This window comes from Stegodyphus dumicola, chromosome 7 (genome assembly GCF_044657685.1).
Source record: "Stegodyphus dumicola isolate Sdum_Otavi_A_Nest chromosome 7, ASM4465768v1".
In the NCBI taxonomy this organism is placed as follows: Eukaryota; Metazoa; Arthropoda; class Arachnida; order Araneae; family Eresidae; genus Stegodyphus; species Stegodyphus dumicola.
Genome location: NC_140774.1, coordinates 29,663,147 through 29,689,946, shown reverse-complemented (window position 1 = coordinate 29,689,946; position 26,800 = coordinate 29,663,147). Strand labels below are relative to the sequence as shown.

Below are 26,800 nucleotides of genomic sequence, written 5' to 3'. Positions count from 1 at the left end.
AAATTCATGTATATCTTAGAAAATTTTGAATAAAAACTCTAATTTGTTGCAGGTATGCTTAGAAATACATATACTTTAAGTTGATGGTAAAAATTTTAGAGGGTATAACTCAAAAAGTTTTCGAAAAATTTATAAAAATTATTTAGAAATGCAAATTTTAAAAATAAATCATATAAAATGGGTGAATTTTATTTGGAATGGACTTAAACTTCGAATTCTAATAAAAGGAATCCAGTAGGTTTAATAAAAGAAAAGATATTAATAAATATATACCAAATTCAATTAACATTGAGGAGCTAAAATTTTGACAAAAGATATCCTCTGATGGAAAACGAAATTATAATAGCTGTCCTCACTGTAGTGATATCCAACTTTCTTCAAACCATCTCTTCGACTGTCCTGCTGTTTCGGCCAAACTTTGCAGTATAGATTGTAAGGATCTTAAGTTTTACTAACGTTTATTTTATTTTAAATCTTTACTATCACTTCTTATTTTCTACTTCCGGCCAGAATTATAAGCGTTAAGGTTTTTATGCAAAGTTTGTCTGGCAAACGCCAAGTATTTAAGTTGTGGCTTTTTGCCAAGCGAGAGAGGGAAGCAGTGAGTCGAAGCAGGCCGCTTACCTTAGAAGTTACGCAGTTGCTGGTTGCCTTCCAGGCCAGAGGTTTTAATCCTCTTGATAAATTTAAACGTATTGTAGTGTTCTCAGTTATCTGTACTACATACGCTTCCTGTTAATATAAGGCCAATCTTCCACGTTTATTATTTTAAAGTTAAATTAGAGTTTAGTTCTATTTTTATATTTTTACGTTAGACCCCGAGTAGCGGGTCTGTGTATTCCGAAGTACGGAAGTTTTTGTAAATAGAAAAAATAAAGGGTTTTGTATACCCTTCTTGTGTATCCTGTCTACTTCCCACAATTAGTGAACATAGCTTTAGTAAGCTCTCTGTTCCGAGTCAGGTCCTTGCATGTTCCCGAAGAAGGTAAGAAGGAACATTGACCCTGATAAGATATAGCGCCCGTGGCCAAACTCCTCTATTCTTCGAAAATTATTGATGTTGCTGAGGCTTTTCTGCATACTTTTCGTCCTATTTGGACTCCTCTGCACTGACTTCTTGGACAAGACAACAACAACGGCTAAAATTTTTAGAGCTAATATTTGAAAAACTACTTGTGCGGTTTTTACAAAACTTGACAGTCTGGCATAATTAGAGTCGTAGAATCGAAATATGTAAAAGAATTGGTATGTTATTTCAGAAAAGTCCGATTTTGTGTTTAGATACGATTTTGTGTTCGTACTTCTGTTAGAGCAATACTATATGTAAATCTAATATACATCCTAAGTCGGTCGCGTTTGCGAGACATGAAAAACGCAAGTTGAATTTCGTCAATCGGCCCGGTGAAACGCGAAATATAGAACTAGCACTTTTTTTTTCCTTTTTTTTCGCAGTGTACATTACAAGAGCTGCTGGGAGTGCCCTCCTTCCCCACCTGCATACACTGTTCAACATGGAGCTATATTTTCGTGTATGTTGCTGCAGGAGTACACGTGTTATAGTGAAGAAGAGTGGTTTCTCTTGACATGGTACATGAACTACCAAAGCACAAATGTTTATCGAATAGTGACAACCAGCACGCAGTCATCAAGAAACCCTTTCATTCACGGAAGATGATCACGTCTATGCATAATCACAACAAAGCGTCATGGGATCAAATTTTTTTTACACTAATGTCACCAGTGAAATGTATTAGGCTCTGTTTCTTGAATTTATGAATCAGTTGGATGATGAGAAGCTGACATTTGGTTGGTACAAGCAAGATGAGACAACATGCCACACGTCTATAGCGAGTACGACTGCAGTGGAATCATATTTTCAGACGTGTCTCCCTTGATTCTTTTATGAGGTTGCCTTAAAGATAAAGGATACAAGCACGATCCTCGCTCTATCGCAGGGTTACGTCAAAACATCTGCCACGAAATCCAGGTAGTGACGCCCAATACTCTGACAGCAACATACACGGACATGCAATGCCGTGTTGAACTGTGTGTACAGGTGAGAGGAGATCATTTCCAGCACCTCTTGTAATGCATTTTCATTTCTCAAATGTAAAGGCATGCCACGTAAGTATTTGGTTTTATTACCTCATTTCATAAGACTTTTTTATCTCACTTTTGCTGGGGCTCCTTTCAGTGGGTCAACCTGTAGAATGATGTGTAATTGTAAAGAACTGAAAAGGAGCAGCAATAGTTAAATAAATTAGTTAACTCATATAGTAGACTTCGGCTTTGGTCGTCTTTGGAGGCTTACGTCAATCGAAATATAGATTTTTAGCCCAAAGGAGAATGAAGTATTAGCCTCAAAACGACATTTTGCTTCGAAATACTTAAATGCGTTCCATCACTTTTCAAATTGCTGCTACCATATTATTGGTAGCAGCAATTGGTTTAATTTCTAATTTTTTTTTTTTTTTGGGTGGGGGGGGGTTTAATTTCTAAAACCAAAAATGCTGGAGCTCTGTAGAAGGTCGTCAGAAAGATGGGAATAAATAAATAAAATAACTAATAAAAAAGGCTAATAATTTAAAGTATAAAGAATTAAATTAAAATTAAAATTCCTAAATATATAAAGATATAAATTAAAATTAAATTAAATTATTAAATTCATGATAAATAGTTACATAAAAGGAAAAAATATCGCTCATTACGTTATTTTGAGCTTCGGCTTGAATTTCATTCAAAAAACTAAGCAATAGCTTAACCGGTCTCCGGCTTAATTCAAGCCCTGAAAACTGTATAACGTACTATTTCAAGAGATGAGACAAATAAAAACTATTCTTTTTCCAGAACCCAGTAGAAAAAAGTAAAACGATTAAAGCATCATTAATGAGAACAGACTTTCTGATCACGATGGCCTTGTGCATATAATTCTAGCTATCAAGAAGATTGCGACTGGGCAAAAAAAATTTCCCCCGAATCCGATCCAATAACAATATGAGAACAAACGTAAATGTCTGCATAAGTGACAATTTTTGTCCCCGTGCCCACCAGCGGCCGAGCGGTAAAGTCGCTGAACACTGGTAGTTCAGTCCGAGGTTCGAATCCTGCGAACGGGCTGGATGCATGGGTGTTTTCGTGGTTTTCCCCATGTGTAACGTGTATACCGTGACATATCACTAGCACAGGACGTGTATGACCATAGGTAATCACTTTTTGTACTTCAGGAAACAAAATATTTTACCCACTCTCATAAAATCATTGCACTACCTGAAGAATAAGCCTTCGAAATGTGGATGGGGAATTTTATTCCCTTAAAAGTCTTAACCCGTCCGCCTGTTTTTCCCTAGAGAAAGACAGGTATGCATTCGGAAATTATGATAAATTTTTAATGCATATTTATTTTTAAAATAAAATTTTCTCTCAGACTGTGTTTCATTTACATAAACGAAGTGCTGGAGCCCTTTTATTTAAAGCTTCGGTGCTCACCGGCTGGAATCACAGTTTACACCAGAAACTGAGAAGTACCGGTGACTGAGGTATTGAGGCTCCGGTGATCTCCGGCGCAATTTAAGCTCTCATTATCGGCCTGTATTATATTTTAAGAAATTAAATAATGAAGAATTTGCATAAATGTATGCGTGTTTTTCTCTCATTGTGAAAAAAACAACGAAACCTAGAGCCATTAAATTTTGAATAACGTAGCCCTCCACCCGAACATGGGCACGTGGAAGCCCGAATATTGAATTTCATATTTTATGAAACTTTAATGAGTTTTTGATTAACAAACTCAATGACCTTGAAAGCTAGGAGTGGCAACACTGTACGGGATAAAACATTTTTATCTCCAGCGCGCGAGGGTGTTTCGACCTCGAATGTATACAGAGTTCCCGCGAACTTAAATTTGATTCAACTGCTGTGCCATTGAGCCCGAAACACACATTCCCTAATAGCATTAGCTCTCTGCTCTCCTTGGGCGTTGAGCCGCGAAAAACAGGAAAACTTATTTTTTTTAGCATCCCAGGCACCAATTGAGAAGAATCAATTTCTTTGATTAAAAAATTCTGATATAATTTGAAAGATACATAAATGAAGATATGGAAGATGGATGTTTACATCTATTTCCAGGTGATACAGCTTTCGTGATTTTCTGTTCCTTGGCGAAAATTATATCGGTCGATTTTTACCTACGTGTTATATGTATGCATACATATATTATTAATTATTAAATGTACAAGTGGACATTTAATAAATTATCCGTGATACAGATTTGCGTTTTAAATTTTAATTTTTACTTCCCTGTACGAAGTAAAAAGGAAGTATTGTAATCGCGAAAATCTTCAACATTTGAAAAAGCAAAATAGTAGATTTGTTGCCAATCTAGAGAAAGTAAGCTTCGCACAAACAAAGATAACGTCTTCTTTTATTATTGCGAATTAAATCATGCTTAATCCATTCTGGAATTTATTCGAGAAATAAATGTTTAAGATTTATTTCATAATTTTCAATACAGATATTTTGAGTTTTTATGTATTTTTGCCTTTTCGCAAATAGAAAACTGAATTAATTGAATGAGAAATACTGAATCGTCAGTGAAAAACTTTTTTTTTTTTGTTGTTGTTGTTGTTTGCTTAATTTCTTTTATACATTGTTTTATATTTATGAAACATAGTACTTGAATAGAATATGTGGCAAAGATTAGATAATTCTTAAGATGATATAAATTTTGTGCATTCTGAGTTAAAAAATTAAGGCCTCCTTATCAAACTTATCGGAAACAAATTTCCGCCTGGATTAATCCTCCTAATTTCAAGTTTTTTGGAAAACAGAACTTTTCAAGTTCGTATTAAGAACGAGCTATCTACTAATATCAGTGTAATGAAAGCAGGTGTCCCTCAGGGCTCGAATTTTTCGCCTTTTCTTTTCAACACCTACATAAATGATCTTCCCAGCCACAAAGACGCCATTATCGCCTGCTATGGAGACGATACTGCAATTTTCAGCAAATCCATCAATCCGCAAAGAGCCATCCAAAACCTCCAAAATGCAATAGACTATATTTTCCCATGGTTTAACGTTTGGAAAATCAAAATCAATGAAAGCAAATCCACTACAATATATTTCCAAAAGAACCTTTCCAGAAGACATCTCAAGAACATCACAATTAATAATATCTCCATCCCAAATGAAAACTGTGTTAAATATTTAGGCGTTTAGCTCGATTAAAAACTAACCTTCAAAATCCATACCGAAAATACCTGTAAAAAAGCCAACTAAGCAATAGGCAGCATCTATGCACTCATAGGGAGAAATTCTAAGCTTAGTCTCGCTACAAAAAGAGTTATTTATCTACAAGCTTTCTCTGCCCGATTTTACTGTATGCTTCCCCAGCGTGGGCTGTAACTGCAAGAACTCACCGACAAAAAATACAAAGAATTCAAAACAAGGTTATCCGAATAATTACAAATTCGCCTTGGTTCGTACGAAACAGCACTCTTCACAATGACTTGAAAATTAAACCCACGGATTCTGAAATTCTAAAAGCTTCTCATAACTTTTTTACAAAATGTGACAGTCACCCTAAGAATATCATCAAAAAAAACTAGGAAATTATGATTTCACAATTGAAGAATGCCACAAGAGGTCCCGCACTATTCATCATAATAGTCAGTGGTAATGTATGTATTTTTGTTTTCTTCTTATTTAGTCAAGATTTTACTTCATTTTCTTTACTTAATAGTTTTACTTATCAAATTACATAGGCAGGACTTTGTTCCTGTCAAAGCAGGTAGACTTTGTGTGTAAATAGATTTTACTCTTGTGAAACGTGTTTCAATGCACTGTAAATTGTGTTTTTCAACATTTTAATTCATGCCAATTATTGCTTATCAGAAGAGTAATTTTTATGAAATTTTAAAAATGCCTTATAATGCATCCTGCAAAAGATGGCGCCACCAAAGCTCCAGTCATCTAAAATGCTTTTCATCCTTACTAGTAGATGGCGCCACATGAGCGCCTCATTTGTTCAAAGTTTACTTATTCTACGGACGGCGGCACAGGTACTCGTTCTAGCCCAGCATGTGCTCAAGTACTTCCATATTATTGGATATAACTTATTCGATTCTTCAAGCATTTAAAAGTCAAGTATAATGTATTGGTAAAGGCCGTTAATGGCCGATTGCCTCTTACTGAGTAATAAGACATAGGCATAGTTAAAAAATGAATGAAATGTAACCGCTGTTAAGTGAACCAGAGTGTCGCTATGGTAAACAAATATAGTGAATTTTAAACGAGTGTATTTATTCTATTGTGGTTTATGCGCTATCGACGAAATAAATTTAATTCAATTCTATAAGTTTAAATGAAATGCAAGAAAATGCGTATAATTTAATATTCCGTACAAGGAAGTCATGTGGTGTACACACCAGATTTTTTTCTTTTATGTTAAAATTACTCGATTTGCAAAATCCTAACTAAATTAAGTTTAAATGGTTGGCTAGATCTTTACTTGAACTGTGAAGCGATTATTCGTTAAGTTCCAACTGTATTAATGACAAGGATTAGGATAGAGTCTAAAGACCCTTTTCTTCAATTCAAGAGAATATTTACAGACAGCAGTCTTGGTGCTCACAAACTAAACCAACGCTTTTGGCTGTATTTCAAAATACATATTAAATTCTAAAAGTAAGTTAAATAACCAGCCGAAGCTGCACAAAGAAACTTTACGCGAGCTGGCTCTTAGCCCTATTACCGACATAGACAAACCGACAATTAATGTGTACAGCCGTAAAATAGTAAGCTTAAATATCAGCAAAACAACGTGGCCGGAAGGCAGAATACGCTGTGTCTAAAGTTACTCAAACACAAGCTTAAATATTACTTTTCTACCCTACTTTGCAAAACGCGCGAAACTGAAATATCAATCTGGCAAGAAAGCGTGGGATGAAAGCAAGTGCAATAGAAAAAATTGCTTCAAAATAAAATTAACTTATTAAGTAAATTAAATAAATCTCCACAACTAAATATAATAGAGGAACTATTCGCCTGCCATATTTTAATGACTTTTAATTTACTGATAAATTACATTGCTGGCTCCCCATTTAATGTAAATGATGTTAATAACTCTAGCCATTTTCTTGTTTCTACCTAAATCTTTTCAAATCTGTAACAATGTTTTCGAATCTAGGGGGCTTTATAAATTCTCTCAATATTAGAAAAATTCATGAAACTTGGACATAATCTAGTACTGAAACAAAAAGCTAATATTTCAGCTTTTAAATTTTTAAATATTTCTTGGCCAACAAAGGACGCGTGGAATATTCAGAGCTGCTAGCAATGCTATGTAATGTAACATCATGCATATTTGGCTGCAGTTTGTCCATTAATTAATTACATTTTACTCCCATGTGAAGCTATTCAAATGCTTTCAATGAAAAAGTTAAAAAAAGAAAGAAGAATCTGAAGGTTTTTAGATTTTATATTACGCCCAAAGCTCCAGTCATCAGAAAGGGTCCAGTCATCAGAAAGGGTGCCCTCATCCCCATTTACACACATATACACGTTTTGAGAGCATTTAGGCTAATGTTTCTTTCGGCTAAAAATATTTAAAAACAGCAAATCTTTAGAAACTCCGATAGACAGTCTCGCACGCTCGAGGTGATTTTTTTTTATATATATTTTATTTTATTTTATTTTATTTTTAAACAGTGTTGCTTGCTTGCTGTAAAATGGTTGAGTTTGTTAATCAAAAATTAGTTAAAGTTTTACAAAATACGAGACAGACAATAAAACAAATTCGAAATTCGGCCTTCCATTTGCTCATAATCGGGTGGAGGACTACGTTATTCAAATTTTGATGGCTCTAGATACCGTTGTATTTTCGACAACGAGAGAAACGCACATGCATATATTTATGCAGATTCTACATTATTTAATTTCTTTAGGTATAATACAGGGCGATAATATTTGATAGAAACAATTTGAAAAGTAAAACGGACATTTATAGTGAACCGGTATGAAATGCCGTTTCGAGACTAATAGCCCTTCTGAGCTAAAGCCCCTTAGGGCTAACAATGCTTGATAACTTGATTATGAGAATTCAGGTAGCAGATGAAAATCTATGCATAGCAGAGCAATTTTATGCGTTGTTTAACGAGTCGATGAGTTTAGGTTATGAATAATAATCAATCTTTCGTTCATATTAATAAAAAATCTGATGTGTACACCACATGACTTCCTTGTATGGAATATTAAATTATACGCATTTTTTCTTGCATTTCATTTAAACGTATTGGATTGAATTGAACCTACTTCGTCGATAGCGCATAAACCACAATAGAATAAATGCACTCTTTAAAATTCACTATATTTGTTTACCATAGTGACACTCTGGCGCTAGGTTCACTTAACCCGGTATATTTCGTTCATATTATAACTCAGAATGCACAAAATTTATATCATCTGAAGAATTATCTAATCGTTGCCACATGTTCTGTTCAAATAAATCTGCAACGATGTATAAAAGAAATTAAACAAACAAACAAACAAACAAGAAAAGTTTTTCACAGACTATTCAATATTTCTCATTCAATTAATTCAGTTCTCACTTCGCGACGAGGCAAAAATACTTAAAATTTCAAAATATCTACATTAAAAATTACGAAGTAAATCTTAAATACGTATTTCCTCGAAAAAATTTCAGAAAGAATTAAGCATGCTTTAATTCGCAATAATAAATGAAGACGTTATCTTTGTTGTAGCAAAGCTTAGTCTCTCTAGATTGGCAACAAATCTACTATTTTGCTGTTTCAAATGTAAACAAATATGTCCGCCATGTTATTTAAGAATTAGGCTTAGCTGCACTTAAACAGCTTTTAAATTGTTGATTAATTGTATCAACTATTGCTTGCAGATTTACTTAAAGCATAAAACATAATTCAATCATTCTTAAAGCAAAAAATGCACAATTTACAAACATATAAGAGTAAAGACACTGAGATCACTGAGCCGGGTAACAGAGTGGATATATATATAAATATATTTATGTACGTTTGATGCGGCCGATTGCAACCAAAATACGAGGTGCACATCTACATGTTATAGCAGTCCTATATACAAAATTTCAACGTTCTTAGTTTATTCGTTTTTGAGTTATGCGAGATAACATACGTATGTACAGCACGAAAAATTCTCTTCAGAATTCATTTTAAAGCAGTTTTATAATTTTTTTGGAGGAAAAGAGTCTTTTATTTTGTCCTTACGTACAGATGTCACGCAAAAACATCGTTTAATTGCATTCGATAGTGGCCAAAATAAATATTTTCGTTCAAATATGCTGGCTGAAAATTTTCGCGATTACAATACTTCCTTTTTACTTCGTACAAGGAAGTAAAAATCTGATAACTAACTAGAATTGTGCTGAAATTTCGAGATAACGAAAGTGAAATTCACATTCTAGAATTTCTATAATTCTTATTCATGAATGCTAAAATTAACGCAATCAAATATTTCTAAATTTAATATTTTGATTTTGATTAAAATTAAGAAGTAAGAAACATTAATTTTGAGTATATTATTTACTATCTAAAAGAAAAATATAGATACCTTCTGGTATTGGATGATAAATGTCGTAATAATACACTTTTGCCACACCAAATGGTAATATTCTTTCTAATATGGCTTTTCCTAATACAAAGAAAATATAAATATTATTAGTTAGGACATATTTAATAAGCTTTTTTCTTACATATATTTTCCCTTATAGATAAAGTATATAGGCAGATTTATAGAACAGGAAAGTTTCCAAATTCTATTAAGTATTATGAATATTTAATAATGCTATATTCTTCTGCATATTTCTATAATTTATGTAGAAATTAATGATTATTATTTGCAGTATTTGATCTACATATAGGACATGAGTGTTTTCTTAATATAATAAATGAGTTCACGGAATAAAAATATCTACAGGAAAATAGGTTTTTAGTTTAATACTTGGGTTAAAATATTCAAACTTTTCTTATATCTGCAAGCATATTATAAAAATTTAGAAAATAATTATGAAACGGAAAAAATTACATACCTATTCTTCCCATTCCAACAATGCCAACTATGGCATTAGTCAAACCTCTTCCAACATACCAGCTTGGTGTCCATACTTCTGTCCATTCTCCTCTGTATAGAATTAAAAAAAAAAAAAAAGTGCTTCAACTGTGTGTTTTATAGATACTTGTCACAATAAAACCAGTATTGCATTTAAAGAACAGTTAGCATCTGCAGATTTAGCACTTACAGGTTACAGTGTCATATAACCCATAACAGGAGTCATAAGATATTTTCTCAAGTTGTGTGTAATATTCTGTTTTCAGAACTGAGTGCTAACAGCTAACATTTGCTATGCTTTTTACGTTATAAAATATGTGCGAAAGTAGCATATATAGGAACACAAGTGTATACAAGAAACGCTTGTGGAATATAACCCTTCAAATAATAAGCCAGTGTACGTATTTATAGTTGAGAATCCTGAATTTAAAATTTTATGAACAATAGTGTAAAGTTTGAGGTTTCGATGATATTGGAGGTATAGTGGCTTCAAACATTGAGAGTTGCAGGCCATAATTTAAATATATTGTTACGAAATGTCAAAGTTTCTCGTCTGGAGTGTGAGAGAGTTAGCATCGAGTTGGTGTATCGTCTAGCGAGTCAATCTCTGCGGAGTCTATCGAGTTGACAGCCGGGCAGCGAGTGCCGAGTGGGTCGTCGAGTTCACGAAGGAGTCTGTTAATGTATCGCTTTTAGTGCATCGTCGAGAGAGCGTGTTGAGCTCCTGGAACGACTGAACCGCAGAGTCGGGAGCTGTGCTCTGAATTTCGTCGAGAGCATCGCGAGTTGTAGCGTGAAGAGTCTCGAGAGTACGTGGAGTTCCGAGAACGACAAAGCAGAGTCGGGAACTGTACTCTAGTGCTTTGACGTGAAGCTGTCTCCCCCGTGATAGCCTGATAACCTGCAGGCTGTGTCGCTGATCGTGTCAGCCTGTTTATAATAGATCTTCGACGACTGTAAAAAGTGTTATTGGTGCTGTCCTGATTAATATTGGCTAAATAAAGTGTGTTTCGATACTTCATCAAGTGTCGTCGTTATTCACTCCAAATCTACGAAGCCCGTATGAACGTGAAGGAAGAAAATAATGCAACAACTGGTCTGAGAAGAGAAAAACGTAACAATATATTAGGAGTTCAAAACAGGGCAAATTACTGGCGCTTGTCTGACTAGTGTATCTGCTGCAGAGTCTGCAGTTTTTTTTTTCTTTTGTTTATGCGTAGAGATTTCCAATATTCAGGTTCATTTCATTGTATTTAGCAAAGAACTTCGTCCAAAAAGAGTTTTTGATGATACAAGAAATTATCTATAAAGAATGTTAGATGGTTAAATTGAATTGTATCCAAAAATGCATAAAATCCTCACTGCAAAATCGGAAACCTTTTCTCTTTTGTGCCAACATGAATGAATTTTTCAACAGGAATAGCTAAAACTATTTTTTTACGACTGTATCATTCATTTCCACGTAGAATAATTGAAGTATTGGCATCTATAAAAGGGCTGACACTGTATTAGTAAAGTACTACACTCTAGTACTAAAGTATTACACTCTAGTATTAGTAAAGTGTTACACTCTTAGGTGTAGCTATTTCAGTTTAATTGTTGAACCTCTGTAAATCGTAGGGCAGTAGGAAATTTGGCCGTCAAATCCTGGTCATTGCTGATGTCCTGCAATGCTTCATTTTAAAATTAAGGCGGATTTCAGATTTCTCCATTGGTTTCAGTTAAAATGATTTCATTTCCAAATCAAATATTAATTCATTTTTACAACATTGACTGCAGTATATTCAATTACTATGTGTATTATATTTCATAGCATATTATATTAAAATTATAGAGTCGTCAGGTTATACTGAGGCAGGAGACGTGAAAAAAAGTCGCTTCCTTCGCCGAGATTCGAACCCTGGACCTTTCGAATACACGTCGAATATGCATCCAATTACACCACGAAGACATGAGGAAAGAAGGGAGAAAATACCTTAAAAAATATATAAAGGGGTATATTACTGCACATTCATTATATTACATATGCAAAAAGCAGAAGAAAATATTGTTCATTTATTCAAAGGTGAAAATGTTAAGTATTTAATTTTGATGCGCTTCATCATTCAGTGGAAGGCTTATAAAAGACGGTGTGCCTAGAATTGCATTGTATAGCGCTAAGCCTACGATACTGTGATTATTATAAACTCTAGCAATCCGAATTTGGTTATCTCCAGTATGCAAAGAAAGGTTACAGAGCTCGAATTATGACGTATTAAAAGGACGAACGTTATTAATACAAACAAATCGAAACTCTTTATGTTTAAAAGACTTAAAAAGTCTGAAATGTTCTGAACGTTCATTCAAATTATATGAAAATTTTGTCCCCAAAGTCACATCTGCAGATTATCTTCGTGTTAAGTCTATCGGTAAATTGATATCCTTGACCAAGCAGTAAGCTGACATAATGGCATTCATTAAATGTCAGTTTGCCTGGTTATTTAGGAAATAAACTTTCCACTTTTATTATACTTCACTAAGGGAATCTTAAGTACATAAAAAATAAATGTATCATAATTACGTAAAAAGGTCTGTAATTTTTCTAATACGTATATTTTTATAATATTATATATATATAATTTCAAAAATTTTATAAGTGGTATAATAGTCATTTACATATTCAAGAAATGTTTCTATAAATTTCAGTCTTTTTTTTTTTTTTTTTTTTTTTTTTTTTTTTTTTTTCTGGGGAATGTGAGAAGGGGAAATTAAACAAATGATGAGTCAAAAGGCGCAAATGATAGGAAAAAGTTTAAAAACTGTTGTTCAAAATTAAGCATTTTATTATCTACCAGTTAAGACTTCCGCAAAAATTCCTTGAAGGATACTTTTTTATGTCAAGAAGGTAGAATGCTGTGACATGATATGGTTATCTTATGAATATTTCCCAAAAGAAAATAAGAATAGTCCATGTCAAAAAAGTGGAACACTGTGACATGATATGGATTTTCTATGGACATTTTCCAAAAGAAAATAAGAATATTCTGTATCAAGAAGATGGAATGATATTACAATGATACGGAAGAAATAAGAATGTCCGTAGAGTATCGGAAAAAATTCCATTTGTTTCTATTTTCCCAGAAAATATGTTTGCTTTGCATGAGAAGCTTTGTATTTCCTTATACATGATTTGAAACTTCGCTGTATGCACAATTAGGTCTTCTTCATTGAAAAATTATGCAGATTTAGTTAAAGTATCTCAATAAATGGTGTATATGGTAGGCAATGACGCTGGATTTTCTTTACGTTTCTAAGCTCTCAAATTAAATTTAATGTTCACATAACATTAAATTTTTGTTTGTATCTATAAACAATAGAGTGAGAAAAGTGGTACAACAATCTGTTACATTGTGCATACCGTTTGATAGCTCCTGATGCTTCCACTATTCTTCTTGAAACGGAGAGCAACAATCCAATTGTAAATTCTGCCACACAAGACACAGAGATTGGATTTGGACCGTTACATACTATGATGTTTCTTCAAAAGAAGATATGAAGGATATTAGAAATTTAACATCGAAATCCTTAGCAGTAAAAGATTTTAAATTTGGAAAAAAAAAAAAAAAAAACAGTTTGAAATATCCAAAATAGATTTATAAAGCTATACTATTTCTGGTAACTCCCTTATGTTAATATCTTGGGTAACAACATAAGCACCCATGCATCCAGTTCGTTTAATCGTTAGCAATTAACTCAAAGGCAAAAACAGATTTATTGGTTAGAAAAAATGCCGCCAAAAAAAATAAATTAGTAACTAGTATGGGTAACTAGGAACAAATACGAAATAAAGAACAAAATTCGTTTCAAATATAACACCGCATTATTTCTTTTGTATCTGGTATCGTACTCATTAGGCAACTATAAAAGCGGGTTTACGCATTTTTAGAACGACTTCGATAAAGAATTAAAGAAAAAAGGCAAATGTTTTGGAATAAAACTTTTAGACAAGAGCTTGAGAAATAGCATATGCATCTTTTTAATTTGTAAGGATTATGTTAATTTTATTAACAGTTAAATTTTGAGTCAAACTTACTTTCCTATCGCTTCTTAATTTCAACAATATTACGTAGCTAAAGCACTCACATCAGTCAAATCATATCGTCAAGATCGCACTCTTCCAATCTCATAACTAAGCAGAAATTATAATTATTTCATGGCTAAAACCAGTTTAACCTTTTTAGCAAGAGACTGATTTCAAATCTTAACTTTAACCTATATTTTTTTCCTAATAATGTTTTCAAATAGTTCTTATCAGAAAATTTTTATTTTTTAATTCTTTGTACGAAAAAAAGGAAGTATTTCAATCTCGAAAAACTTCGAGTATCATATTTCAACGAAAATATCCATTTTGACCGCTCTCGAAATCACTTTAACGATTTCTTTGCATCGGGCACAATAAAGCGCTCTTTTTTCCAGAACTGATTGTGAAAAGGATTTAACATAGATTCAGAAGAGATTCTTTCGTGACGTGTGTATGTACATACGTATGTATCTCACATAACTCAAAAACGACTAGCCGTAGAACGTTGAATTTTTGTATATGGACTGCCATAAAATGTAGTTCTGCACCTCCCTTTTCAACTGGAATCGGATGCACCAAACATATATATATATATATATATATATATATTCTCACACTCTTATATATATACTCTCTCTTATTACTCTTACTAGACTTATCAATAATTTAAAGTTTAAAAAACGCTGAGCTTAAAGAGACCGCCATTTGTTTACATTTGAAATCTTACTACAACAATGAATTAAGTCACTTCGCGCACCAACTTGAGTGTCTCTTGGCTCAATAGGGTCAAAAGTTTCAGTTTTGTGCACCGAAAACTTTTGTCTTCCTGCCCGCCTGCCGAATTGCTTATTTTTTTCATAGAAACTCTAATTTCAGTTGTAAAAATTATTTTTAAATGTATTTGGTGTTTTATGAATATCTGTATCTTATAATTTTTATTGTAGATGTTTTTAGTGATGTTTTGAGTTTTTATGTATTTTTGCCTTGCCGAGAAGTGAGAATTGAAATGATTGAAAGAGAAATGTATCCCTAACGAAATTTGAAGAAATAAGTTTAAATGAAGTGCGGCAAAAAATATGTATAATTTAATATGCCGTTTGTACGGCATATTAAATTATATCATGGGGTGTCCTTGTCAGATATGTTTAAATAAAGTGAGTGATATTTTTAAAAGAATTTTAAAATTCAGTATGTAAATGCATACAAAATAAGCGAATATCATGGATAAACTCTTACGATTATTTCCATGTAGTTAAAATAATGTTAAATTATTTAACTTAATATTAATTATCTTATTTACTAATATTCTACCGCTCTGCTCTAATTAACTTTTTTTAGCCCAAATGGGCGTTAGCTATTAGCCTCGAAACGGCATTTTGTGTGAAATTACTTTAAGTGTCCTAATCACTTTTAAAATTGTTGCACTAAATGTTATCGCCCTATATTATATTTAAAGAAACTAAACAACGAAGAGTCTTCTTAATTGTATGTAGTATGTTCCTCGCATTGTGCAAAAACAACGGTACCTAGAGTCTTCAAATTTTGAATAACATTACCTTTCACACGAATATGGGCACCTAGAAGCACGAATTTGGAATTTGTTTTATTGTCTATTTCCTATTTTGTAAAACTTTAACGAATTTTTAATTAAAAACTCAACAATATCAAAGCAAGCAGTGGCAACACTGTAAGGAATAAAACATTTTTATCTCCAACTCGCTAGACTAATCTATCTCAATTTCTAAAGATATGCCGTTTTTAAATATTTTTAGCCAATAAGGCGTTAGCGCAAATGCTCTTCAAACGTGTATGTGCCTGTAAATGAAACAGCCCTTTTAGGGGTAATATAAAATCTGAAAGCTTTCAGATTTTTTTTTTTTTTTTTTTTTTTTTTTTTTTAATCTATGTTTTTTAACAAAACAATTTCATTCTTTTACCGTTGCGAATCATTCTGTAGCATTTTGTTATTAGAAGTGAGTAACTGTACCTGACTTTTATGATATGCGAAATTTAAGTTTTCTCTACACCCCGTTACTTCGCAATATCAGGAAGTTATGCGTTGATTTAAATTTATTAGAAAAAAATGACACTAACCTCTTCTTGCATTCTTTTACATCTATATGATCGAAACCCAAAGACATTGTTGCTACTACTTTCAACTGAGGTCCTGAAGAAAATCAAATATGAGAATTATAAGAAAGAATTATTATTTATTTTCCTGCTTATAATTAACCATCTCTGAAGTGAAAATGTGATCATAAACAAGCATAATGCTTCATCCTAGAACTGTAATGAGGCTATTAAGTAGTTCTAAAGTATAAACTTACATGTATGTATATTTATATACATATGTGCATGCGGACGGGACGTTGGGAAAAAATTGACTGCAGGTTTAATTTCTTTAACTATTCATTCTAAATATACGCTTCTAAATTAAGTTCCTTAAAATATGGTACAAAATTTATGAAAATAATCTGTATATAATAAGTGGACAAGTTCTATAAAAATAAAGCTAAAACTTTTATACAGTCCATATACAGCGGAATTTAGTAAAATATTGTTGCAATTACTTTTAAAATAACTAATAAAATAAAATTTCATACAGTTATTTGTGAAATTAACACTATAGAGGGGGTGTTTACACATTTTCAGAAGGCTATAGGGGCCGTTTAATTAGTATTTTAAATGTAAAGAGTATTTTTTAGCTTTCTTTCTGGACCATAAGTCTGCGTCTGAGTTCCGTGATAGAAGCATTTTTTTTTTTTTTTTCTTTCCAATGGTACTGATTTCCATTCCTCGTTCCCTACTTTCCAGATACCATCAAACGGGGAAAGTGTGCGCTTAGAAAGAGCTCTTTTCAAGTGATCAGAGAGATAAAACTCCATAGAAGAAATATCAAGACACTTCCTTAATACAATAACGTCGATTATGCTAATTTCAAAATTAACATAGGTTCGGACAATCAGTTTTTGTATTTAAAAAGTAACTATTTCATGCAAACGAACGTACAATGAAACTCGGTTCAAAGAATAATTTTTTTAAAGCGAATAAATAAGAAAGTTTTGGTTTCTGGAAACAAATTTTCTCAAAATTATCGTAGCCGGGATGAAGGAAGGCACTTTAATTGGTCCTCAAATCGGACTCAACAAATTTAATTTTCACTGCCGAATTGTTCTGCAGACACATTCTATTGTAATAGCAGACGCTCCGAGATAATAAAGGAAATGGTAATGAAGGAAAAATTTTATTTTTATGCTTAGATATGTTAAGATATTCATATAAAAGTTTAGAATGAATAACAAACCTGCAGCATCTAAAACTTCCTTATCTATTTTATCAGTCGATATGCAGAACAAGCCGCTTGCTCCTTTGATATGTTGTAATAAGCAGTCTCGAGGAATAATTCGAGAATGTGGATACACTTCAACATCGTACCTAAAAAAGTAAACGTTATAAAACTAAATTAGGTGATTTCGATGAGCAATAGGTAAAATAAAGGTCAATCTTAGGACTCTTTTAAAAGTGACTTCTAAAGATTTGAAAGCAATTTAAATCGATCTCTAAAATTTTTGTACTAATTCCAAAATTTAATCTGAAAAATGAAAAGAAATAGCTTAATTTTACCTTTGCTTTTAAATCGCAATTAATATGGTATTGACTATATGTAGAACTAGAAATCAAAATGCTTTCAATTTATACAAGTTTGATATGTGAATTCTTTTCTCCCATGAGTTTCGCACTAAATTAAAAATTTTGCCTTTAGAAACAAAAATTATATTCAGAGAGGTCCTCGGTACACTGAAAAAAAAGGTGGGATCTACTGGGCCGATCGACGCAATTTAATCTGCTTTTTTTTATGTCTCGAAAGCGTGACTTATAGATATTAGATTTATATATAGTATTGTTCTAACATAGGTATTTTGATACAAAATCGGATTTTTCTGAAATGATATACAGATTTTTTTTCCATACTTCGATTCCACGACTCAAATAATGCCAAAATATTAAATTTTCTAAAAATTTATCTTGGCGCACATTTTTTAGTCTGCGCCAAGAATAATTATTCGCTTGGCGAAATTTTTAATTTATGGTAACTTAGTTTTCTTTAACCTTATCAGGTTCAATGTTCCTTCTAACCTTCTTCGGGAACATACAAGGACCTGACTAGGAACAGAGAGCTTACTAAAGCTATGTTCACTAATTGTAGTAAGTAGACAGGATACAGACGAAGGGTATACAAAACCCTTTATTTTCTCTATATACAATAACTTCCGTACTTCGGAATACAATGACCCGCCACTCGGGGTCTAACGTAAAAGTATAAAAATAAAACTAAACTCTAATTTAACTCTAGAATAATACACGTGGAAGATTGGCCTTATAATAACAGGAAGCGTATGTAGCACAGAGACTGTGAACACTACAATACGTTTAATTTATCAAGAGGATTAAAACCTCTGGCCTGGAAGGCAAACAGCAACTGCGTAACTTCTAAGGTAAGCGGCCTGCGTTGACTTACTGCTTTCTCTCTTTCGCTTGGCAAAAAGGCCACACTTAAATACTTGGCGTTCGCCAGACAAACTTTGCATAAAATCCTTAACGCTTATAATTCTGGCCGGAAGTAGAAAATAAGAAGTGATAGTAAAGATTTAAAATAAAATAAACGTTAGTAAAACTTAAGATCCTTACATACTTCCCGCCAGAGTTAATTAGTTTGAAACGGAGGTCTAAAACGACCTTGTTGAAAACTTTTAGCTCTAGAATCTAACGCGAGGCCAATCTTTTACAAACATAACTTCGCTAGAAACTAGAAATTTAAAAGAAAGAAATTTGTTACAAAAGCAGCTCCCAGGATATACAACAATTTTTTTTTTCATCTGTACTGCATCTACACAGGAGCTTTTATTCAGTTCTGGTTCCTTCCAGAGATCTGGAAGGAAAACTAGTTTAATGAAATGTTACACAATGACATGGCAAGTAACATATACAATTATACTGCTCTTAACATTCTTATTTCATTCATGACTATTTTAATTATCTCTCCCCGTGCTGTCTGACATGTGTTGTAAAAGAACACCAAACACGAATGTGTTTCTGTCTACGTGTGCCACACTTCCTCCTACAATCAAAACACTAACGTGTTAAAATTCAACATAACGAGACCTCTTAACACACCCTAATTTCAACTCTAAACCCTGAGGTACTATTCTAAAAGTGGCTAACTCTAAAGTGTAGCGTCAGAGAGCCTAACTACATCATTCAACCTTTAACACATATTCGCCATGATTTAGTCTTTACAGTCACACGAATAACAAATTTTTAACATTACTTTCACTTTTACCATATCACGGTATTTCTTAACATTTAAAATAACAGAACATATCAACATGCCGTTAATTTTACAGATTTGAAAACATACATTAGTAGTACATTGTTAACTTCTATTCTTTTCACAGCAAGTGCCAATTCTTTCTACATTGAAATAATACATTTCAAAAAGTCTTTCAGACTAAAACTTCTCTCTTGCTAGAATGTTTTAAATAAAATTTATACAATAACTTTTTACAATATTTAAGTCTTTACACAACGCTATTATACATCAACTTTAGTTTTACGCGCGAGTAATTGAAAACATAATAAGAAAATCGGTCACAACTCATTTCTCGCCCTTTTGGCGATAAAGGTAGACCTCGCATGAGGTAAAACTTCTTGAAATCTGCCACTTGCAGTAAGAATGAAAGATTAACTTAAGTTTGCAAAGTAACATAAAATTTTACTTATCTTTGTAATATTCGGACATCCTTTTCTGGGCCCAGTCTTTAAAGGTACTGCAGATAGTAGCTTGATTTATCCTCCTTCTTGTACGGGCTCGCCCTTCAGTGCTTTCCTCTGGAAGCTTCCGTTTTTCACCAGTTCGGCCACCCTTGAACACCTTCCTTTTCTCCTCTGCTTGTGGTCTTGGCCGTTTGAAGGCAGCTGGTCTTAGCGGAACCGGGAAACTTCTGTCGTGATCCTGCTTGGACCTCGTTGTTGGCCGTTCAAATTTTCCTTGTACTTTTTCCTCCGCCGCTGATGGCCCTTCTGCAGTTCGGCGACTTTTGCTGCGGAGAGTTCTGTCGGATGAGTAGATCTTCCGTTTTAAAGCCGGGTTATAGTTGCCGTCATTTCTCCTGGTCCTCTTCACATACGTCGTCCTTCTCCCTTCTTCATTCTGGGGGTGTTCGTGAACTCTGTTTTCTGGACGGTGGAACGGCTTCTTTTTCTTGTTACCTTCAATTTTTCCGCGGGGCAATTTTCTTTTCACTTGCTTCTGTCTCTCATTGGCTTGCCCTTGTACTTGTCGTTTTTCCACCTCTGGAACTTGTACCTGCGGTGTCTGCCGTGCCGGATCCTGCAAAAGATCTGAAAAGATTTGCATTTTATTACGATCGAAGTAGGGCTTGATTTGATCAATGTTTGCGGAACAGGTTTCACCATTTCTGGCTTTTAACACTACAACAGCGTGAGTTATTTTTTCTATAACATATGGTCCTTCAAATCGTGGAAAAAATTTGGCAGTTTCATCTTCTGGTTCTGAAGAAAGTGAATGCTTAATTTTTAAAACTTCATCCCCTACTTTATAAGTTACTCCCCGTCGTTTCAAATCATAATATAGCTTCTGTTTTCTTTGTGCTACTTCCGTATTCTTTTTTGCTTCTTTTATTAGTTTTTCTATATCACCCATTTTAAATTCTGGGGCTCTTTGTTGCACATAAAATAATTTATCTAACGGTGTTATAATCTTTCTGCCTAGAAATAACTCAGCAGGAGTTTTGCCCGTTGTATCATGTTTTGCGGTCCTAAGGGCGAAAGCAAATTCATTGACATAGTTATCCCAGCTTTTATGAAAATTTTTAACATAACTACGGATAATTTTCACTATATTTCTATTGACCCGTTCCGCTATATTTGATTGCGGCTGATACGGGACCATTTTTAAATGACGTATGCCCAGTTTTTGGCACATGTCTTCAAATATATTATTTACAAATTGAGGACCATTATCCGATATAACTTTTAGGGGCGCCCCGTATTTTAAAATATATTTATTTAAAATAGAATCAGTAACTAATTTCGCGGAGGCTCGTTTTAAGGGAACAATTTCGGTCCATTTACTAAAATGATCAACCATAACAAGGAGATAGCGACTTTTATTTAACTGACTTTTTGGGAGAGGGCCCAATAAATCGATGCCAATTATTTCATTTGGAAATTCGGATTTAATACTTTTTAGAAACCCGGCCGGGTGGAAATTAATATAATTAACGGCTTGACATGTTGGGCAGGACTGGACATACGCCCTTGTTAACTTTTGCAGTTCAGGAAAGTAGACTGCCTCGCGTACGCGTTGGATAGTTTTTCGAATACCAGCATGAGAAGCTAAAGGGCTGTCGTGGAGCTCCTGCAGGATATTTAATCTAAGACTATCTGGGATAACAGGTCGAAATTCGTTGTTGGAATTCGTAGTTTTTGTATAGAATAATAGACCATCTATTAGTTCGTAATGGGCCGCCCTATTTCTTATCGCCACAATATCTTGGTGGCTAAAATTTTCAGGATCCTTCAAATACTCATAAATACTTCCAAACTCAGGATCCTTACCCAGTTCGGTTATTAGAGTTTCTCGGGAATTTATTGTACATGCTGTCAGCATTGCCATCTTTACGGTATTGCCTTGTTCGTCTATTTTAATCCTTGATAGGGCATCTGCTACGATATTTTCCTTTCCAGGGGTATGCTTGATTACCAGATTATATTCTTGCAGCTCGAGTGCCCATCTTATTAACCTTGGGGATAAATTTTTCCCTGAGTACAATCTAGTTACCGCCGCATGATCAGAGTATACTGTTTTCGGCGCCTTTCCAAAATAGAGTCGGAACTTTTGCACTGCTAACAGAACTGCAAGTGCCTCTCTCTCGGTCGCGGAATAGTTTCTTTGTGTTTGATTTAAAGTTCGGCTAAAAAATGCAACGGGCTGCTGATTTTGCGAAAGTACCGCTCCTACCGTATAATCCGAAGCATCCGCTGAAATTTCTAAATTTTCATCCTTTTCAGGAAATTTCAACACAGGGGCTTGCGTTAATGCTTGTTTTAATTTTTCGAAAGCACTATTGGCTTCGGCCGTCCACGAGAATCTTGCCTTTTTCCTTTTTAATTTTAACAATGGCTCAGCGATAGCCGCAAAATCTTTTATAAAGGACCTATAATATGAACAAAGTCCTAGAAAAGAAGAGAGCTTCTTTGCCGTGTTTGGAGTCGGATACTTTTGTACAGCGATTATTTTTGATTCATCTGCCTCGATCCCTTTTTGAGATATTTTGTAACCTAAATATTTTAATTCAGGGGCTGCAAATTTGCACTTTTCGACATTAACTTTTAGACCGGCCTCATTTAATAAAGAAAACACCTGTCTTAAATCCTGTACATGTTGGTCTAGATTATCACTAGTAATAATGATATCGTCTAAATAGATAAATGTGGACTTTCCAAGAACAGGTCTTAACACAATGTCCATGCATCGCTGAAATATTGCCGGGGCGCCTGAAAGGCCAAACGGCATACGCAAAAATGCATAAGTGCCAGACTTGGTTATAAAAGCAGTCTTAGGCACGTCCTCAGGCCTCACCCCTATTTGAAAATAACCAGTCGTTAAGTCTAAAGTCGTCATAAATTTGGTTGATTTTATGTTCCTTAAAATTTCTTCTATGATCGGTAACGGATATACCGGATATTTCGTTATGGAATTTAATTTACGGTAATCAATAGCGAATCTCCACCTTTTTGGATGCTCCAAAGGATAGTCATTATTTTTCTTACATAAAACCACCGGGCTAGCATAACTACTTGAGATGGGCGTTATGATTTTTTTACGTAGCATATCGGTAATATGCCATTCTATAATTTTTTCCTTATTCTTATCATACCGGTATGGTTTTTGACGAACTGGCAATGCATCTCCGGTGTCAATACTATGGTTAGTAACCTGAGTAAATCCTGGAATATCACTAAATAACGAAGCAAATTCACTTACCACTTGTCGGATTCTATCTTGCTCGTCATTAGGCAGGTGGTCAAGATTTACCATCGGCGGTTCAGCCTTTTCAGTACGAACTGGTCTCATTATCAGCTTAAGGGACGCTTCATTAAAATCCAGTGTTGCTTGTCCGTCTGAAAGAAAATCGATCCCTAAGATTAAATGTGCTTGCAGATTCTTTACTATAAAAAACATCACCTTTATTTATTCGTCCTTGATACGGATATACAAAGGTACTTTACCTACGCACTTACATTTTTCTCCTTGCGCCGCTAACACTGTTGTATTATCCGCATTATATATGCGGTATTTGCGAAAATACTTTCTAAAAAACTCCTCTGCCACACAGGAACACTGCGCGCCTGTATCCAGGAGTGCGGTGGCTGGGATATTATTCACCAAGACTTCAATCTTCGGAAGAGTCAAATTTTTCACCATTACTGTATTTAACTTGTAGGAAGAGGGATTTTCGTGGCCTTCGGATTTCCGCACCCTCTCGTCAGCAGAAATCCGTTTTAGTTTAAATTATTTTTCCTTTCCGTGCTTTCCTTCTTTTTCCCCTGGCCTTGAGACTTTTTTCCTGGGTTGCTATTGAACTGTCGACGTTCGCCGGCTGTTTTTGAATGCTCGGGTTTCCTTGCCCACTGATTCGCTTTTTCTCCGTAGCCGTATGCTTGAGTTTGCTGTAGTCTTGGCGTACCAAATTGGTTTCGCTGTTGATATTGGCGTCTTCTTTCGACGTCCGCCGTTCTTCTACTTTCAAACTGGATTGCTAGCTCAAATAACTTTTCCAGTGTAGTCGGATTCCTTAATTCAATAAAGTCTTGTACTTGGGGCAGTAACCTCGGCAAAATCACTTGAATTATTTCAGGATCCGGACGGTTTCCATACAAGAGCTTGAAAACGTGAATTTTTCTTAAAATAAAGCTCGAGAGGTTTTCGATTCTTTGTTGATATATACTAAAAAGTTCCGTTTCTAATTTCGCACGATCCCTTACAACAGGGAAGGCTTTTAGTAGGGCAGTCTTGAAATTCTCGTAAGTATAGGTGGGACTTCCTGCTTGACCCAAGAGACTTCTGCCTATACATTTGAACCAGTTAAGCGCTTGGCCCCTCAAAGCGCTGGTAGCTAAGGTAACTTTTTGAAACTCGTGCACGGGGTAGAGCATGAAGTGGTCCTCCAATTTTTCCAAAAAACTGGTTACCGGTGAGTTTCCGTTAAACGTTGCTTCTGGTTTCATCGAAGCGCGCATGGTCTGGACGATGTAACCGAATCCTTCCAGGGCGGCAGCTGGCATTTCTGGATTCTGAGCCGTTTCTGCAGGCAGCACATGTTCTTCTTGAAACTCGGCCATGGTTATTCTTCTTCGTTGGGCGCCACTATCAGGTTCCATGTTCCTTCTAACCTTCTTCGGGAACATACAAGGACCTGACTAGGAACAGAGAGCTTACTAAAGCTATGTTCACTAATTGTAGTAAGTAGACAGGATACAGACGAAGGGTATACAAAACCCTTTATTTTTCTCTATATACAATAACTTCCGTACTTCGGAATACAATGACCCGCCACTCGGGGTCTAACGTAAAAGTATAAAAATAAAACTAAACTCTAATTTAACTCTAGAATAATACACGTGGAAGATTGGCCTTATAATAACAGGAAGCGTATGTAGCACAGAGACTGTGAACACTACAATACGTTTAATTTATCAAGAGGATTAAAACCTCTGGCCTGGAAGGCAAACAGCAACTGCGTAACTTCTAAGGTAAGCGGCCTGCGTTGACTTACTGCTTTCTCTCTTTCGCTTGGCAAAAAGGCCACACTTAAATACTTGGCGTTCGCCAGACAAACTTTGCATAAAATCCTTAACGCTTATAATTCTGGCCGGAAGTAGAAAATAAGAAGTGATAGTAAAGATTTAAAATAAAATAAACGTTAGTAAAACTTAAGATCCTTACATACTTCCCGCCAGAGTTAATTAGTTTGAAACGGAGGTCTAAAACGACCTTGTTGAAAACTTTTAGCTCTAGAATCTAACGCGAGGCCAATCTTTTACAAACATAACTTCGCTAGAAACTAGAAATTTAAAAGAAAGAAATTTGTTACAAAAGCAGCTCCCAGGATATACAACAATTTTTTTTTTCATCTGTACTGCATCTACACAGGAGCTTTTATTCAGTTCTGGTTCCTTCCAGAGATCTGGAAGGAAAACTAGTTTAATGAAATGTTACACAATGACATGGCAAGTAACATATACAATTATACTGCTCTTAACATTCTTATTTCATTCATGACTATTTTAATTATCTCTCCCCGTGCTGTCTGACATGTGTTGTAAAAGAACACCAAACACGAATGTGTTTCTGTCTACGTGTGCCACACTTCCTCCTACAATCAAAACACTAACGTGTTAAAATTCAACATAACGAGACCTCTTAACACACCCTAATTTCAACTCTAAACCCTGAGGTACTATTCTAAAAGTGGCTAACTCTAAAGTGTAGCGTCAGAGAGCCTAACTACATCATTCAACCTTTAACACATATTCGCCATGATTTAGTCTTTACAGTCACACGAATAACAAATTTTTAACATTACTTTCACTTTTACCATATCACGGTATTTCTTAACATTTAAAATAACAGAACATATCAACATGCCGTTAATTTTACAGATTTGAAAACATACATTAGTAGTACATTGTTAACTTCTATTCTTTTCACAGCAAGTGCCAATTCTTTCTACATTGAAATAATACATTTCAAAAAGTCTTTCAGACTAAAACTTCTCTCTTGCTAGAATGTTTTAAATAAAATTTATACAATAACTTTTTACAATATTTAAGTCTTTACACAACGCTATTATACATCAACTTTAGTTTTACGCGCGAGTAATTGAAAACATAATAAGAAAATCGGTCACAACTCATTTCTCGCCCTTTTGGCGATAAAGGTAGACCTCGCATGAGGTAAAACTTCTTGAAATCTGCCACTTGCAGTAAGAATGAAAGATTAACTTAAGTTTGCAAAGTAACATAAAATTTTACTTATCTTTGTAATATTCGGACATCCTTTTCTGGGCCCAGTCTTTAAAGGTACTGCAGATAGTAGCTTGATTTATCCTCCTTCTTGTACGGGCTCGCCCTTCAGTGCTTTCCTCTGGAAGCTTCCGTTTTTCACCAGTTCGGCCACCCTTGAACACCTTCCTTTTCTCCTCTGCTTGTGGTCTTGGCCGTTTGAAGGCAGCTGGTCTTAGCGGAACCGGGAAACTTCTGTCGTGATCCTGCTTGGACCTCGTTGTTGGCCGTTCAAATTTTCCTTGTACTTTTTCCTCCGCCGCTGATGGCCCTTCTGCAGTTCGGCGACTTTTGCTGCGGAGAGTTCTGTCGGATGAGTAGATCTTCCGTTTTAAAGCCGGGTTATAGTTGCCGTCATTTCTCCTGGTCCTCTTCACATACGTCGTCCTTCTCCCTTCTTCATTCTGGGGGTGTTCGTGAACTCTGTTTTCTGGACGGTGGAACGGCTTCTTTTTCTTGTTACCTTCAATTTTTCCGCGGGGCAATTTTCTT

At 34.6% G+C, this 26,800-nt stretch overlaps 1 protein-coding gene across 2 annotated transcripts in view; it reads right to left on the bottom strand.

Moving 5' to 3' along the window:
• Positions 1–26,800, bottom strand: part of LOC118183819 (glyoxylate reductase/hydroxypyruvate reductase-like) — a 52,896-nt gene that overhangs the window by 13,847 nt on the left and 12,249 nt on the right. Inside the window, exons 2-6 of one of the 2 annotated variants that reach the window (XM_035353425.2) lie at positions 17,463–17,593; positions 16,253–16,325; positions 13,496–13,615; positions 10,079–10,170; positions 9,601–9,681 (exon numbers count right to left, since the gene is read on the bottom strand). In XM_035353425.2, coding sequence (XP_035209316.1) covers positions 9,601–9,681; positions 10,079–10,170; positions 13,496–13,615; positions 16,253–16,325; positions 17,463–17,593 — 497 coding nt within the window. The remainder of the gene's footprint in view (positions 1–9,600; positions 9,682–10,078; positions 10,171–13,495; positions 13,616–16,252; positions 16,326–17,462; positions 17,594–26,800) is intronic. The other variant, XM_035353426.2, reaches the window with a different exon arrangement.